The 15624-nt window shown below is 37.3% G+C and overlaps 2 protein-coding genes and 1 pseudogene across 4 annotated transcripts; 2 read left to right on the top strand and 1 right to left on the bottom strand.

The window, feature by feature from the left end:
* Nucleotides 1-182: 182 nt before the first annotated feature.
* Nucleotides 183-2262, top strand: LOC18021525 (membrane steroid-binding protein 2). Its single transcript, XM_006404143.2, has 3 exons — nt 183-741; nt 1275-1655; nt 2063-2262. Exons 1-3 carry the CDS (start codon nt 434-436, stop codon nt 2091-2093), a joined length of 720 nt encoding a protein of 239 aa, XP_006404206.2. The 5' UTR covers nt 183-433; the 3' UTR covers nt 2094-2262.
* On the bottom strand, nt 2096-5675 carry LOC18021524 (annotated as a pseudogene).
* A 1408-nt stretch (nt 5676-7083) lies between these two features.
* LOC18021523 (flap endonuclease GEN-like 2) lies at nt 7084-11778 on the top strand. 3 transcript variants are annotated; one of them, XM_006404141.2, is made up of 14 exons: nt 7084-7205; nt 7328-7485; nt 7706-7767; nt 7869-7996; nt 8149-8200; nt 8298-8370; nt 8473-8546; nt 8962-9021; nt 9123-9285; nt 9420-9519; nt 9904-9986; nt 10099-10199; nt 10643-10779; nt 11138-11778. In XM_006404141.2, exons 1-14 carry the CDS (start codon nt 7138-7140, stop codon nt 11676-11678), a joined length of 1800 nt encoding a protein of 599 aa, XP_006404204.1. In that variant the 5' UTR covers nt 7084-7137; the 3' UTR covers nt 11679-11778. The 3 variants fall into 3 exon arrangements, with proteins under 3 accessions (XP_006404204.1, XP_024013688.1, XP_024013689.1); XM_024157920.1 differs by having other exon boundaries at nt 7148-7209; XM_024157921.1 differs by lacking the exons at nt 7084-7205; nt 7328-7485 and having other exon boundaries at nt 7709-7767; nt 7865-7996.
* Nucleotides 11779-15624: the final 3846 nt, after the last annotated feature.

Here is a 15624-nt window from a genome sequence, read left to right as displayed (position 1 = left end):
TACTAACAACTCTTCTCAAGACGGCAATAACGGCACCGTTTTTATTCATCTCAGCCACCATTTAGTTAGGTGTTACGATATTATTAAAACGTTTGTGTGTATATAATATAATTGATTCTTACGAACCAAAAATATGTATTTTCGGAATAAAAACTCATAGGACTATTTGTTTAATCGTTCGTCCTTGGAAATCAGCGGTCATTTATTGACGGCTCTGTTGAAAAAAAGTTTTAGAATTAAAAATGTTTGTTGCGTAATTGACCATGTATTAGCGAAATATGTTTAATTCTCGATTAACGAGTTTATTTCCTTTTTACAAACAAATTATATAAACAAACTCTGAGGAAGAAAATAAAAAAAAATTAATAAAACAGAATATCAACGTTACGGACCAGTGACCACCGATTCTCCCTCTCCGTCGATTGCTCCGATCATGGTGCTACAAGTATGGGAGACGCTCAAGGAAACCATTACAGCTTACACTGGACTTTCTCCGGCTGCTTTTTTCACCGTCTTAGCTCTCGCTTTCGCCGTCTATCAAGTCGTCTCCGGTTTCTTCGTCTCTCCCGAAGAACACAGACCTCGTTCTACAGAGGTTTACCCGCAATCGGAGCCTCTTCCGCCGCCGGTTCAGCTCGGAGAAATCACCGAGGATGAGCTTAAGCAGTATGACGGTTCCGATTCCAAAAAGCCCCTTCTCATGGCGATCAAGGGCCAGATCTACGATGTTTCACAGAGCAGGTTTACTCGATAATCTTTCACTTCCTCAGAAACTATCATTGAATCCAGATTCTCTCTCGTGCTATTGTTTATCAGAGTGTCGAGATTTGGGGGTTTAGGATTTTGGAGATTATTGCTGAAAATTGGGGGTTTTGGTTGATTGTTCAATTGTGTAATTGGTAGTTTCAATTACAATCTATTGTCTCATACTAGTTCTGATTATCTTCATCGTTAGTATGCATATATGAAGAGATCATCTGTTTAAGTTCTTCTTTTTCGTTAAAACTGATAACTTTTGGTCTCTAGCTCGTTGTGAGCTTTTCTGGCTATCTTAGTATGAAACTATGAATATTCCCTCCTTTCTTCGGTATGAAAATTTTCTCCTTTGTTCATAATGTTATGCAGTCTGCTTTTGATTCTCTTTTGTTTGTATGTATATAAACACAAACACACTCATCAATGCACATAGCTATGCATATCGTTGTATTTTTCTTGTACCATAGTTCATCACATATACTCACATGACATGTGTTCTTCTTCTTTTTTCCCTGCAGGATGTTCTATGGACCAGGTGGACCATACGCTCTGTTTGCAGGCAAAGATGCAAGCAGAGCTTTGGCGAAGATGTCGTTTGAGGACATCGACTTGACAGGAGACATCTCGGGTCTCGGTCCATTTGAGCTAGAGGCGTTGCAAGACTGGGAGTACAAGTTCATGAGCAAGTATGTCAAAGTCGGGACCATTCAGAAGAAGGTTGGAGAAGGCAAAGAAGAAACTTCTGAAACAAAAGCTGACGCAGAGGAAAGTCCTTCTACAAATACTGGAGAAGAAGCTTCCGTGGTTACCCGTGATGAAACTTCTAGAAGCATAGATGAGAAAACAGCAGAAACCACGGAGAACAAGGATGTTGCGAATGGTGATGCTTCAAAGGAGGAGTAAGTCAATGTAATCGGAGGCAAACGATTAACTTGAGAAATTAGTGAGATTTTTCAGGGTTTAAGTATGAGTCGTATAAAAAAAGGTGGACTTTGTGTGTGTGCTTTTCGGATCTCTTATGATTACATCTTATTTTCTGGTTAATGGAAGCTTCAGATTATACATTATTTCTACAGTTTTATCACGATTTGCCTTGTCTTCCTCAAGACCCCGAATATTATGTTTTTAACTCAAAGAGAAGTGGATTTTAAAAAGTAAACACTATAGTTTAAAGATTCCAAAGATAATGTTTGAAAGGAAAATAATAGTCTCTGTTTAGTATATAGATTTCTCAGTTCAAGAGTGTTTAAGTCCTCTGTTTTCTAAAACTCTGTTTCTTGAGCTTCTCTATTTTTCTCTCTTGCAGCAACTATCTGGGATATTGGTTTGGTTCATAAGACTAAACAACAGCAACTGGATCTTCATCCATGGATTCTTCAGCAACAGAACCATCACCATCTCCGTTGTTACCATTCAACACAACCACATTTCCGTCTGCATCAACATCAACAATCACAGAATCTCCATCTTTAATGTCCCTTGAAAGCATCTTCTCCGCCATGGTATCTTCCAAAAGCCTCATAACCGCTCGTCTAAGCGGCCTTGCGCCGTAACTCGGGTCGAATCCTTCATCCACCACTCTCTCCATAAACCTCTCAGTCACCTGAAGCTCAATCTTTTTGCCCTTGAGCCTCACCACCACTTCTTTAACCAATATATCAGCAATCTCCTTGACCTCGTGCTTCGTCAACTGTCTGAAAACAATTTTCTCATCTAACCTGTTCAAGAACTCTGGTCTGAAATGCTTTTTTAGTGCCTCAGTCACTAAAGTGCTGATTTTGTCATACCCTATTCTCCCAACGCCCTGTTCGATCACGCTGCTTCCTACGTTCGAAGTCATGATCAAAAGCGTGTTCTTGAAATCGACGGTTCTTCCTTTGCTATCGGTTAGTCTACCGTCTTCTAGGATCTGAAGCATCATGTTGAAAACATCTGGATGTGCTTTTTCGATTTCGTCAAAGAGAACGAGTGTGTAAGGCCTGCCTCGAACCGCCTCAGTTAACTGACCTCCTTCTTCGTATCCTACGTAACCAGGAGGTGAACCGATGAGTTTTGAAACCGTGTGTTGTTCCATGAACTCACTCATGTCGAGACGGATCATTGCTTCTTCTGAACCGAAGAGGTAAGCAGCCAAGGCTTTTGCAAGCTCTGATTTCCCCACACCGGTCGGACCAGAGAAGATGAAACTAGCGATGGGGCGTTTCGGGTTCTTGAGTCCAACACGTGCACGGCGTATGGCACGGCTAATGGCTTTGACGGCTTCGTCTTGGCCAATGATTCTTGTGTGAAGGGTCTGCTCCATTTTGAGAAGACGGCTAGATTCATCAGATGTGACTTTCTCTACAGCGATTCCAGTCCAGGTAGAGACAATGTGTTGGATGTCGGATTCAGTGACAGTAGGTCTTCTTTCTTCTTCAGCTTTAGTCTCGGCTTTGCTCACTTCTTTGCCTCCTTTGGCTAAAACAGCAGATATCTCAGCCCTAAGCTCTATTTCACGGTCACGATGAGAACCAGCCTGTTGAAGAAGAAATCAGGGAACTGTAAACTCTAATTCTTGGGTTTTATAGACAGTAAGAAAACTCAGAGACGATACCTTTTCAAAGTCTTGGGCTCGCACAGCTTCATTCTTCTCCTTGGTGATCTGTCTGAGTTGCTTTTCAAGCTCTCTAGCTTCCTCAGGGACCTAAACCAAACAAAAAAATTTCCATTCTGATTCATCTCAAATAGATATAAAAGACTATTTTTCTGGTAATGCGAGAAATATGATGAACCTTAGCTTGGCGTAGGCGTAGCCGAACCCGAGAGCCAGCGTCATCAATCAAGTCAATTGCTTTGTCAGGAAGAAACCGATCACTATTCATTCAAGAGGAGAAATTTAGGTTGAGAAAATGCATGCTGCAACTTGTGTAAGAGAAATTCTCAAAACGTTGTAGAAAAAAGGACAAAAAAACCTGATGTACTGGTGTGACAATTGCGCAGCAGCAACCAAGGCTTCGTCAGTGTACCGGAGCTTGTGGTGGATCTCGTATCGCTCACGGAGACCGTGCAAGATCTGTATAGCTTCCTCTACGGTTGGTTCAGGTACCTTCACAAGCTGGAACCGTCTCTCCAATGCAGGATCTTCCTTTATGTGCTCCCTGTACTCATCAAATGTTGTTGCACCAATACACTACAAACCGTAAAAACAAAAACAAAAATAAGCCCATGAGTTTCCAGTTATATTGGTTTTTTGACAGACCAAGAAGAAAGAATGAGAGAAAAATCTACCTGCAATTCACCCCTTGCAAGAGCTGGCTTTAAGATGTTAGCAGCTTTATCTTGTTCGATCAGCGTGTGCATTTCGTCAATAAACAGAATTATGTCATCACTTTGTTCGATTTCTCCGATAAGATTCTTCAATCTATCCACGAATTTTTCACAGTAATTCGCCGTTCCAGCCACTAGAAGATCCACATCAAGGGCTATAACCTGAAAACAAAACAAAACAAAAATTGTTAAGGCAAACACATAAAAAAACATATATATATATATGCGCTCTTCTCAGCATCTTTTAGAAACATCATTGCTATATTACCGTCTTCCCCTCAATAGCTTCAGGAGCATCACCACTGGCAATCATCTGAGCGATTCCTTGAGCTATTGCTGTCTTACCAACTCCTCGTTCTCCAATAAAACAAGGGTTGTTCTTGCGTCTTCGAGACAAGATCTGTACCACTCGCTCGATCTGCGGTTGCCTTCCAACAACCGGTTCCAGTTTGCCCTGGCAACAAACAGAAAGTGAAAACCCAAGTTTTAACAAAAAGCCTTAAATCAAGATTTAACGTGAAACTTTCTTGAGAGTTTCTTCAAGACGAGTATTGAGAAATCGATTTTTATTACCTCCTCTGCTAGTTTAGTTAAGTTAGTCCCATACTTTTTTAGTGTTGGCATTTTGTAGTTTCCTTCATCATCGCTTTCCTCAACCATACTTATATATAACCTGAAAAAATTCTACTCAAATTGTAATATGCATATTTTGATAAATTCAGTAGGTGCAACAGCTTCCCTTTCAAGAAGAAGATTAAGCAGAAGATGCTCTGTCCTAATGTAGTTATGCCCTAGAATTCAAAAATAACAAAAGTTGCCAAATTGATAAGAAACGTCTAAGTGTCGTCAGGCAACAAAGCTTATGTATGTAATACGCAGAGCATATAAGAAGCTCCAAAGCCTAAATGCTGACGAAGAGAAACAGATCCTTACCTAGTTTTGTCTCAAGTGATAACTCCAGGACACGCTTTGCACAAGGAGTAAATGTGGCGCAGCCTAACCGTAACCAAGTCCGTTGAATGATCGGAAAAAGAACAAGCTTGAAGATAGTTGAGTCGAAAAAATAGCCGAAATCCAAGAGAAAAAGAAGCTAGAAAGCTCTCTTTTCCACAAACATAAGGGAGGGACAAACGTGAAACGCTGAAAAACCTAACCCCAAAGCAAAAAGGAGTATCTCTCAACGAACCCTGAGACCCAAGTAACTCTTGAAACCCTAACGAGTACCGCTAGGAGAGAGATAGGTGTAGATCTAATGGACAAAATAGGTTAGTAAAATTTTTATAAAATTGAAAAGCTACCAAAATTGGTTATATAGAGGTGAAAAATTAGAATTTCTTTTCTTCCCAGGATTGTATTTTTTTTTTATTAATCTAAATAGAAATACTACTTGTTTAATTTTTTGTTTACTTTCCTTATTAGAATTTTAATATGGTGTTTTATTTCCTTATTACAAATAAAAATACTAGTTGACATAAAACAAATGTAAATGCTAATTGTTTTTCCTTTTTTAAGGAAAAAAAAAAACTTCAACATTTTAGAACCTTTGCATCTCTTCCCCTTTTAGCCCCATCAAAGTTATGGCTAACTCTCAGAGCTTCGTCTTGAGACAGCATTATGACCTTCACTGGAAACCCTCAGAGGCTAAAAATAACTGGTGCTTGTAAACTGTACATCATCTTCACATAGCTTTGGTTTATGTATTCTTCGAACTGGTGATGTCTTCCGGGACCAAGTAAAAGATAGCCTGTCGTCAAATTAGCCTAGAGACTAGCCATTTTGCAGAGTGAGAGGTTGCATTGGGTAATGGTAGGAAAAGACCATTTCTACTGTTTATTGATGATATTTTCCGTAAGAATTCACCATGTTTTCTTATAGTGAGTGTTTTAACCCTAAATTATTTCGTTTTTATTCTATGTAAAGATGATCATCAGAAACACATACATCTTTTTTATAAAAGAAAAACTCAAGCTACCAGCAATAAAAAAGCTTTCTGTCTAACAATTACCAAACCTTTAACTGATACTTAGATCCAACAAGTGTACTGAAAAGGAAATATTTTGATAGTTCTCTGGTGGGTTGACTAAAGCTTTTCAGCGACAGCTTTACCTTCCCGATCTCCTTTATATATATATATTTGTTGGTTTGGGATGGGTTGACTAAAGCTTTTCAGCGACAGCTTTACCTTCCCGATCTCCTTTATATATATATATTTGTTGGTTTGGGATTTTCAATCAAACATTTAATTAATTGTTTCTGTGATACACGTTTACTTGTCATGTGTGTATCTTACAAGAAGGCTACAATTCTATAAACATGATGACTGATAAGGCTTCCCATGTTTGTACAAAGGGTGGCATATGATCTTTCCAACGTACAACCACTTACCACTTCAATGTCTTTTTTCCTCCATCTTTGTGTCTGAATGCTGATTGGTTGCACACTTGCCACTCCAGATTTCTTGTTAATGCTGGTGGTAAAGACTGGGAGTACAAGTTCATGAGCAAGTATGTCAATTGTCAAATAAGACTCCTTTCAGTTATTTATTAAGACACCCAAATAACTTATTTATGTACCCAAATCACATCTATCACTTACATTGACAAGTCATGGTTACCTAAAGAGAAATCAAATAAAATAGGCTGTAGGCACAATAGAATAGTTCATGTACGGAGGGGAGTTCTGGACTGAATAGTTCCTAAATCCAAATCTCCTTTAAGAAGAAGATGGAAAAAGGAAAATAAACCAAACAAAATGTTAATACGTTTGTTACTCAACAAAATGAAAATGAAAATTATTTACAACGAAAGTGTGGAATAAAGATGAAAAAGACTCCGTGTGTAATTTTTTGATCTTATGACATCTATTTCTGGTTCCTGGAAGCTTCAAAATTACATTATTTTCTACAGTAAAACAATCATTTTTTTCTTTTTTTCAAAAAATTGAAAACTCACTCTCCATTGTGTTTTATACACCAATCTTGTGTCTATGCACCAAAAAAAATTAGAGTTTCAAATTCAAAATTTTCCCCCTTTCTCTCTCTGTCTCTCTCCCTCTCTTCTCTCTCAGCGGAAGCGAATGGGCGTGAAGTATCTTTGGGATGTATTGGAGCCTTGCAAGAAGACTTACCCACTCGATCATCTTCAGTGAGTTTGTTGCTTCGTCTCAATTTCACTTCTCTTTAACTCGAAAGTCTGGGCTTTTAAGAAAAAATTTCAAGTCTTTTGACGAGAGATCTCCTCCGTTTGTATTGGCGAAATTGCTGTAGAAACAAAAGGGTATGCGTGGATCTCTCTTGTTGGATGGTGGAATTGCATAAAGTTAACCAATCGTATTGCGCCACTAAAGAAAAGGTTTATCTCCGGGGATTCTTTCATCGCCTCCGTGCCCTAATTGCCCTTAACTGCTCCGTCATTTTAGTCTCAGGTAAAATCAGCTTGCTTTTTGCGAAATTGCCGTCAGATTGAACGAATTTGCGTTTGTTTGTTGCAAATTTGTGTCTTTTCGCTGGTGGGTCTGTTGTTTATGCAGTGTTTTGTATTGTTGTCATTGTGAGTCATAGTTGTAGCAGAAGCATGAGTGATCAAAATCGATACATTGCTCTTAGGAATTGTTTTTTTCTTATGCTTACTTGACTTTATTGTAGATGGTTCGATTCCTGGAATCAAAGTACCGACTTACAGGCGTCGATTAAAGTCAAGATTCGAGGTACAATGGTGCCAAATGAGGCACAAGTGCTATTATCCTTGCATATAATGGCTAGTTCTCGGAGTTGCTTTTTCGATTTAATGCTTTATTGGTTCAGCCAGGTTGCTGACGATGGCGTTGAGCCTGGAAAAGAGACTTCACTCAAAAGAAATATGGGCTCAGAGTTCTCCTGCATGATAAAAGAGGCGAAAGTTATTGCTTCAACACTTGGGATACTTTGTTTAGATGGGTAATTCTTTCAAAAGTGAAAAACTTTACTGACAATGAGACCAAGTTTGCAACACATAGTCCAATTTTGGTTTGAGTGTTTGTTTTGCTTAGGCCAAGTTTGCAGTTTTACAAGCATATCGATATACTGATCCTCTTCTCTTTCAAATGCAGGGTTGAGGAAGCTGAGGCACAATGTGCTCTGTTAAACCTGGAATCCTTATGTGTAAGAAAGCATTTTGCAGCTTTTAGTTAGTTTCTTGTTCGTCATGCTCTTAACTTAATAGTCAATAATGAATTATGGTTTTCATGATCATTGATAGGACGCCTGCTTTAGCTCTGATTCAGATATTTTCCTTTTTGGCGCAAAGACTGTGTACAGAGAGATATGCCTTGGTGAGAGGAAAGAAGAGACTCTTTAGCAGTCTTGGTGTTTCTTTTATCGTCCGATATTGTTAGTGGTATAAGATATGGCCTAATAATCTGCCAATGAACTAGGTGAAGGAGGTTACGTTGTTTGCTATGAGATGGAAAACATCAAGAACAAGCTTGGGCTTGGACGGAACTCATTGGTAACTTAACGAGCCTCTTCTAGTCATTAGCTTTACATACCTAATCCTAAAGTTTCATTTTCACGACGCTGCGTGTTATTATGAAATGGTTTGATCGGCAAAAGCATGACTGATGAATGCATACTTGCAAACTCATGTGATATAGATGCTATGTGTTGTATGTATGGTTCCACTGCAGCATTATAGTTTTATGGGATCCGTTTAGTTGCACTAGTAGACGAGAAAACCAGCTCGCTATAGATGCTATGTGTATGTATGGTTCCCCTGCAACATTGTAGTTTTATGAGAGCAATTCCTTTTAGTTGCATTGTTGTCTATTGTTCCATACGTCAAAACTTTGAGATGTTTGCTATGTTTCATCATTTTGCGACGTCACTGGTACTGTTATACAATCATTTATTCGGTGTGGTTCCAGATAGCTCTGGCTCTTCTGCTTGGCAGTGACTACTCTCAGGGAGTTCGTGGTATTCGTCAGGTGTGTTGATATCTATAGGGGTTTTATGTTATTCTAGTTTGCATATTATATTAGGAGTTGAGTTTTTAACAGACTTATGGTTGAATTTCTTCTGTAAACAGGCAAAAGCTTGCGAGATAGTTAGGTCTGTTGGAGAAAATGTTATCCTTGAAAAAGTTTCATCAGAAGGACTTTCATTTGTGAAGAAGCCGAGGAATTCAAAGAAGCAAGTTAGGCCTCCTGTGTGCAGTAAGAAGGGGACCTTACCCTTGGTGGTTATAAATGGTATTTGAAGCAACAACTTCTTCGGGTGTTTTGTGATATGACATGCTTTGCTTATGCAGTTAGTTGATTTTGTGTGTTTCCAAGAAAATGTTTTTCTCATAGAAGCTCTTTCCGTAATTGCAACTTGGTTTTAGGAAGTAATAGTGATCCAGAAGAACTGGAACAGATCAAAGAGGTGATTGATGCATTTATGAATCCCAAGTGCCACCCAGCAGACTCTAATACAGTTTCCAGGTTAATCCTTCTTTCCATGTATTTTGTTGTCAGTCCTGTAATGATAGATCTGCTCCTAAAATACCTATGCGTTGAACTAGCTCGTGCATAGGCCCATCTTTTGTAGCAATCATCTGCCACAAGGAATCACCAGTTTTTGTCCTGAATTAAGTCCTTGTTTTGCAGTTTCTACATGTAAAGGTTCTAATTATTAGTGTTGCTTGTTTGTGTTAAACTAATAACTTACAACAAACAAGAGAGCAAAAATGAAACTGAAGATGGAATAAAATGCTTATAACAGGAATGTCTGTTAACTCTGGTGATTAGTGAACTTGAAAAAAGGTTTTAATGTCTATTCAGATCTGAATGAAGGAAGTGATATAAATTTAAATTCCGGTTTTACAGGGCTCTGGCTGAATTCTCTTTCCAGCGCACCAAGCTTCAGGAGATATGCCATCAGTTCTTTGAGTGGCCCCCTGAGAAAACAGGTATTACTTTGAATTTTATATGTATTTCTATTCCTTGTATGTTGCATTTGCGGACATTGTTCAGAGACAATTGTGGAACCTACGTTCTTCTTTCTCTCTATCTTTCTTGTAGATGAATATATACTTCCTAAAATTGCTGAAAGAAATCTGAGAAGGTTTGCTATTCTGCAATCAAGATCAGTTGAGGTTGACGTTAACCTTCCTTTCCACAAGGTACCTTTCTTTCTCTCACTGCAAGTTATTTGCTATAGTTTTTAGTTCCCCAGAATCATGTCTCGGACTCTGGCTATTGAGTTCAGGAACCACGTTGAAGCAACTGTACATAACAACATATTGGGTTTTACGTTAGAATTTCTACATAACAATAATTCACTAAATTCATACGGTACATACATGTTTACGGATTGGTAAGGGAAGTTGTTTTGATTCAAAGACAATATTTTGTTATCTCAAAAGTTCGTCTTGGTTCTAGCTTTTTTTTTTTCCGAGATATTGGTAAATATGAAACTTTTGGTTTCGTTCTCAGTTTTTGGAGAAAACCAGCAGCTTAAAGTTAACTGGCTTTCCCTTACATAATTCAGTTGGAACTTGAAAGTTAAACGAGAACTTGTCTTTACTCTTGCAAGAAATAATTAGAAAAAACAAACTTTCTACAGCTGCAGATACCAGAGAAGTGCCCGGTGTCTGAAATCATAAAGACTCGCAAAGTACAGGGACGAGAATGTTTTGAAGTCTCATGGAATGATCTAGAAGGTTTAGAGACGTCCATTGTTCCTGCAGATCTTGTAGAAAGGTAATGATAATGATTAAAATCTGAGCCATTCACCATCATTTACTCAAGGCTCTGGGTGGTTGACATTGATCAAACCTGTGTTGTTTGGCCTTTAATCCCAAAAGTTAAATTCGTATGAATCAGTGAACTGAAACAGTGTCTGAAATAAGCAGATCTTCAAGTAAAATAGTCAGCTGTGGACCAAACCGGTTACTGAAAATGCACCACTTCAGCGATTTATTGGCTTGGCTATAGAAACTTCATAGATCTACTTATGCAGCCATTTGCTACTATTTATCTGTCACAGACCACCACATAACTGGTTGGTTGGTTGGTTTACATTGAATAACTGGTCTACAATTGGTTTTGCCTATTTCAGGGCTTGTCCTGAGAAGATCTTAGAGTTCAAGGAGAAGATGGAAGCAAAGAAGAAGAAGCCGAAGCCGAAACAAAAACAACCTAAATCAAAACAGAAGGAAACAAGTTCACCGACCAAATCTTCTTCTCTTATCGAACTCAGCCTCAAACTCCAGCACATTGTTCTCAATCCAACCTCTGTAGAAGAAGCAGAGCAAGAGAAAGAACAGCAAAACCCCAAGAAACATAATTACTTGTCTCTAATCGATTCGCCTGCTAAAGAAAATTCCAATAGTGATTGGTCGATCATGGATAGATTCGGTGTTACTTCGAGTTCTTGTTCATTGTATCCGGAAACAGAAGTCATTGATCTGATAAGCCCTTGTCCTGAAGTTCGTTCACGGAGTATGACAAGAAGCTATCAAGAGCAGAAGAGCCATGATCAAAAACTTGAGACTGTGATTGAGCTGAGTGATTCAGAGACAGATGATGAAGAACATTGCAGAAAAAGCAGAGAGCTCAGGATGTTTCTTGAAAATATTAAGAAAGATATTATCCTCTGAGCAAAGAAGAGAACGATGATCATTTACGATAACTATGCAATGTACGAATAGTTCCATTCCATATAATGTTATGAACTCTTTGATATAATGTTAAAACCTCCTTGTGCCAGCAAGATAGGATTATGATCTGAAACAGTGTAGATATATGGTAGTATCCAAAAAAATTACGAACCAATTAATACAAAAAAGTAAACAAGTGATGGGCTTCTTTCAAATCCCAAACTTTGCTACTCAAAGGTAGTATTTGAATCTGACCCTCAAGTATATTTGGTAACCAGTTTACAAGAATAGCTTTGCGCTTGGGTAGTCCTCCAATCCTCCAAAGACGTTAAAAAGCTTTGTCTAACTTTTGAAGATAGAGTAGCTAAAGAGTTTATATCCCAGTTGATGTATGTCCCTAGCTAAGCATTATACATTAGTGCCAGATTGGTAAGTCTTTTGTTGAGGCTGACAAGCCTTTATTTTTTAACTTGACCCCCAGAAAAAAAAAAAAAAAAGAAAAAAAGAAAAGTAAACAACTGATGGTAGTTTCACGAGTTACGACAATCGCCTTTTTTGTTGTTCTTGATCAAAGATCGATTTTGGCCATCCAAGTCTCCAAGATACTTAACCCTTTTGGCCACGGTGCAGTTTATACGGTGGATGTAGACATCTATGATTGCTTTGGATATAGGACTAAAAATCTTTTGGTTACAAGATCCACAAAAGGCAATGCTCATTTATCTTGTAGTTCTATAAATTTTTTGTTAGAGTTTTGCCACATGTTGCTACTTTTCAGACATTTGGACACCGAGCCGAGGAATGTAACATATAGTTTTCTTATTAGGCTAGATTTAAGTTTTTTTTAGTGGATTTGGGAATTGAGTTTTTTTATTATAAATATAAGGCTTAGGGTTTGTAATTATTTATTCACACAAATAATAAGAAAACCTAAACGTGTGTTTACCTCAATTTACGATTTATCTCTTAAGTTTATTGTTTTCTTCGTGCTTGATTCACAACAATTTTAAAATATCAGAACCAAAAAAAACAAATTTGTTCACAAAATTTTTGTAAAATAAATGTGGACCAGCAATAAGTTAGAATAAGTTAGAAGAAGACATAGAAAACGCTAAGTTATAATAAACATCTTTTGATTGAAATCAAATTATGATAGAGCGGTGTCATTAACTATAATAAAACGTAATTGTCGTTGATAATTATCGTAAAGCAAAAAAAACATCATTTAAAATGAAGGGAGAGTTTCAGATTTAACTCATATTTCAAAGTCAAACACAAAACTAACCTTTTTTTTTTCTCTTTCCAACTTTTGCCATTTTCTCACAATTTTATCCTTCCCACTTAAACTATTAACGAAAATGCCATTATACATCTAATAATTCGATTTTTCTTTAACTGGCTAAAGTCTTCTTGGACCTTCTAAAGACTTTTTAATTACGAGAATGCCATCGTCTTCAATACCTTCAACCACCATGAACAACCATGAAAATGGAATAAATGCTTATCAACCAATTTTAAAGCTGTAATAAGTAAATATTTAAGCTCATTCACTCATAACCTTCCTCATTCTTTCATAATTTCTTCTCCAAAACATCTGGGCTAAGTTACAATGCCAAAAGTTATGCATTTTCGGTGATTTCTGGTTACTTAACATCTGGGTTGCTTATTTTTGGTGATATTATGAGTTTTGGGTGCTTAAAAGAACTGTAGCCGAGCTCAATTTTGTAAAAGGTAATCGTCGCACTTCAATTTCTCCATATTTCAGTTTTCATATCGCGAAAGTAGACTTCTCGTGAAGTATTGTGAAGTCTACTAGTCAACATAAGGTTATTTTTGCAATTGACTTTTTAAAAGTAGATTTCGTTAAACTTCACGAGAAGTCTACTCGACATCCTTTGAAAACAAAAAAAAACTTAGTAGACTTCGTTTGAAGGCTCAAGAACTCTACTAAAGAAAAGAGGTTATTTTTGTAGTTGACCATATTTTGACTTTTTGATTTAGACTTCCGTATGAAGTCTACTGCTTACGTCTGCATACGAAGTCTACTTTAAGGTTACTTTTGTAGTTTGACCAAAAAAGTATATGTCATTTTAGTGTTTGACTTCTGTTTTTCAAAAATTAAAAAAATTTAAAAAATCCCAAAAAACTTCAGTAGACTTCCCGAAGAAGTCTACAGTTTGTAGACTTCCCGAAGAAGTCTACAGTTTGTAGACTTCTTTGTGAAGTCTACTTATTGTGTTCGGTCAAACTTGGAAGGAATCTTTTTTTGAGTAGACTTCATCGTGAAGTCTACTAAAAAAATTCAATTGCAAAAATAACCTATTTTGTTCCGTAGACTTCTATTTAAAAAGTAGACTTCAAAAGTAGACTGCCAGAGAAGTCTACTCTTACATGAAGTCTACAATAGAAGTCTACTATGTTAGTCAACGCATTGGTCAATTGCTAAAGTAACCTTTTTTGCCTAAAGTCTACTCTTGAAGTCTACTGAAGGAAAAGTCAACAGATTGGTCAACTGCAAAAATGACCTTTTTTTAAGTAAACTTCATTAGTAGACTTCTCGATGAAAAAGTAGACTTCTCCTCCAGTCTACAATTGAAGTCTACTATAGAAGTCTACTTTCCTATGTTTTTTTAAAAACGCGTTTTAAGCAAATGTATAAACTATTTTTCAAATTTTTTGGTTCAGAACTGCTTCTTAGTAAGTGATTGAACTACCCATTAAACTTTATTTCATTTCATTGGATATTTATTGTTGAATCACAAGTTTCGATTTTTTTATGTACTTAGCTTATCAAAGTAGACTTCTCCTCCAGTCTACATTCGAAGTCTGCTTTAGAAGTCTATTTTTGACGTTTTTTAAAAAACGCGTTTTAAGCAAATTTATAAACTATTTTTCAAATTTTTTTGTTTAGAATTGCTTTTTAGTAAGTGATTGAACTACCCAGTGAATTTTATTTCATTTCATTGGATATTTATTGTTGAATCAGAAGTTTCAATTTTTTAGGTACTTAGTTTATCAAAGTAGACTTCGTCGTGTAGTCTACTAATGTTCTTTTATGTGGCTTTAGATATAATGTGTTGTCTTAGGTGATAAAAATACATAACATGACCAATACACTTATGCTTATTACAAATGATGACCAATAGATATTTCTATTGTTACTTACGTTTTTGCAATAATATGGTTCATAATTTTGTTTGCTAATATGGTTTTTTGTGTGTTTATCACAAAATATTGTTTATAGAGAATGATAGATGAGAACTTGTGTAAGTAATGCTTTTGTATTCTTGTTTGCAAGTTAACAGTTATAGTACACAAGTAATTAAAGTGACATAAGCTAATTTTAAAACATCACCTTGGACACATTTGAGTATTTTGTTATGTGCATTCAAGAGTTTCGATCATTTTTACAGCTTATTATCATCCCATTCCTATGCCAGCCAAGAAATGTAATTGTTTCTACGTATTGTTTTAGACTGATTTGTTTCAATATATATACATCATTCTGGGTTGAGAGACATTGCATAACACTATCAGAACACTGTATTAATTATCACAAATACAAAAGTAATCAATAATTCTATCTATATGGACTGGCGGCGGTGGTGGTGAGCTGTAATGCACTGTCGGTGGTGGTGGAGAGCTGTAATGTGGAGGTGGTGGTGAATACTCTATGCAAGGAGGAGGTGGTGGTGGTTCGATACAAGGAGGTGGGGGAGGAGGGAAATAATGGGGAGGTGGTGGTGGAGAATGTGGTGGCGGTGGTGGTGGGGATGAGTATGGATACATTTGTGGCGGAGGCGGCGAGTGGTGTGGTGGTGGCAGCGAGTTGTAGTAGTAAGGAGGAGGAGATGAGTAATGCGGTGGTGGTGGAGGCGGCGAGTTGTGTGGTGGTGGTGGCGAGTTGTAGTAGTACGAGCGTCGCTCGGTCAAATCGTGCTTTGAA

This window comes from Eutrema salsugineum, unplaced genomic scaffold, assembly GCF_000478725.1.
Source record: "Eutrema salsugineum unplaced genomic scaffold, Eutsalg1_0 scaffold_16, whole genome shotgun sequence".
Lineage (NCBI taxonomy): Eukaryota > Viridiplantae > Streptophyta > Magnoliopsida > Brassicales > Brassicaceae > Eutrema > Eutrema salsugineum.
Note: the sequence above shows the minus strand (reverse complement) of the source record. Positions and strands in the feature narration are given on the sequence as shown.

Bases quoted from the DNA above. Each gene is read 5' to 3' on its own strand.
- LOC18021525 (XM_006404143.2), top strand. From the start codon at position 434: ATGGTGCTACAAGTATGGGAGACGCTCAAGGAAACCATTACAGCTTAC. The intron at 742-1,274 runs GTTTACTCGATA...TTTTCCCTGCAG, and splicing joins TACGATGTTTCACAGAGCAG to GATGTTCTATGGACCAGGTG. The intron at 1,656-2,062 runs GTAAGTCAATGT...TCTCTCTTGCAG, and splicing joins GGTGATGCTTCAAAGGAGGA to CAACTATCTGGGATATTGGT.
- LOC18021523 (XM_006404141.2), top strand. From the start codon at position 7,138: ATGGGCGTGAAGTATCTTTGGGATGTATTGGAGCCTTGCAAGAAGACT. The intron at 7,768-7,868 runs GTACAATGGTGC...TGGTTCAGCCAG, and splicing joins GATTAAAGTCAAGATTCGAG to GTTGCTGACGATGGCGTTGA. The intron at 8,371-8,472 runs GTGAGAGGAAAG...CCAATGAACTAG, and splicing joins GTACAGAGAGATATGCCTTG to GTGAAGGAGGTTACGTTGTT.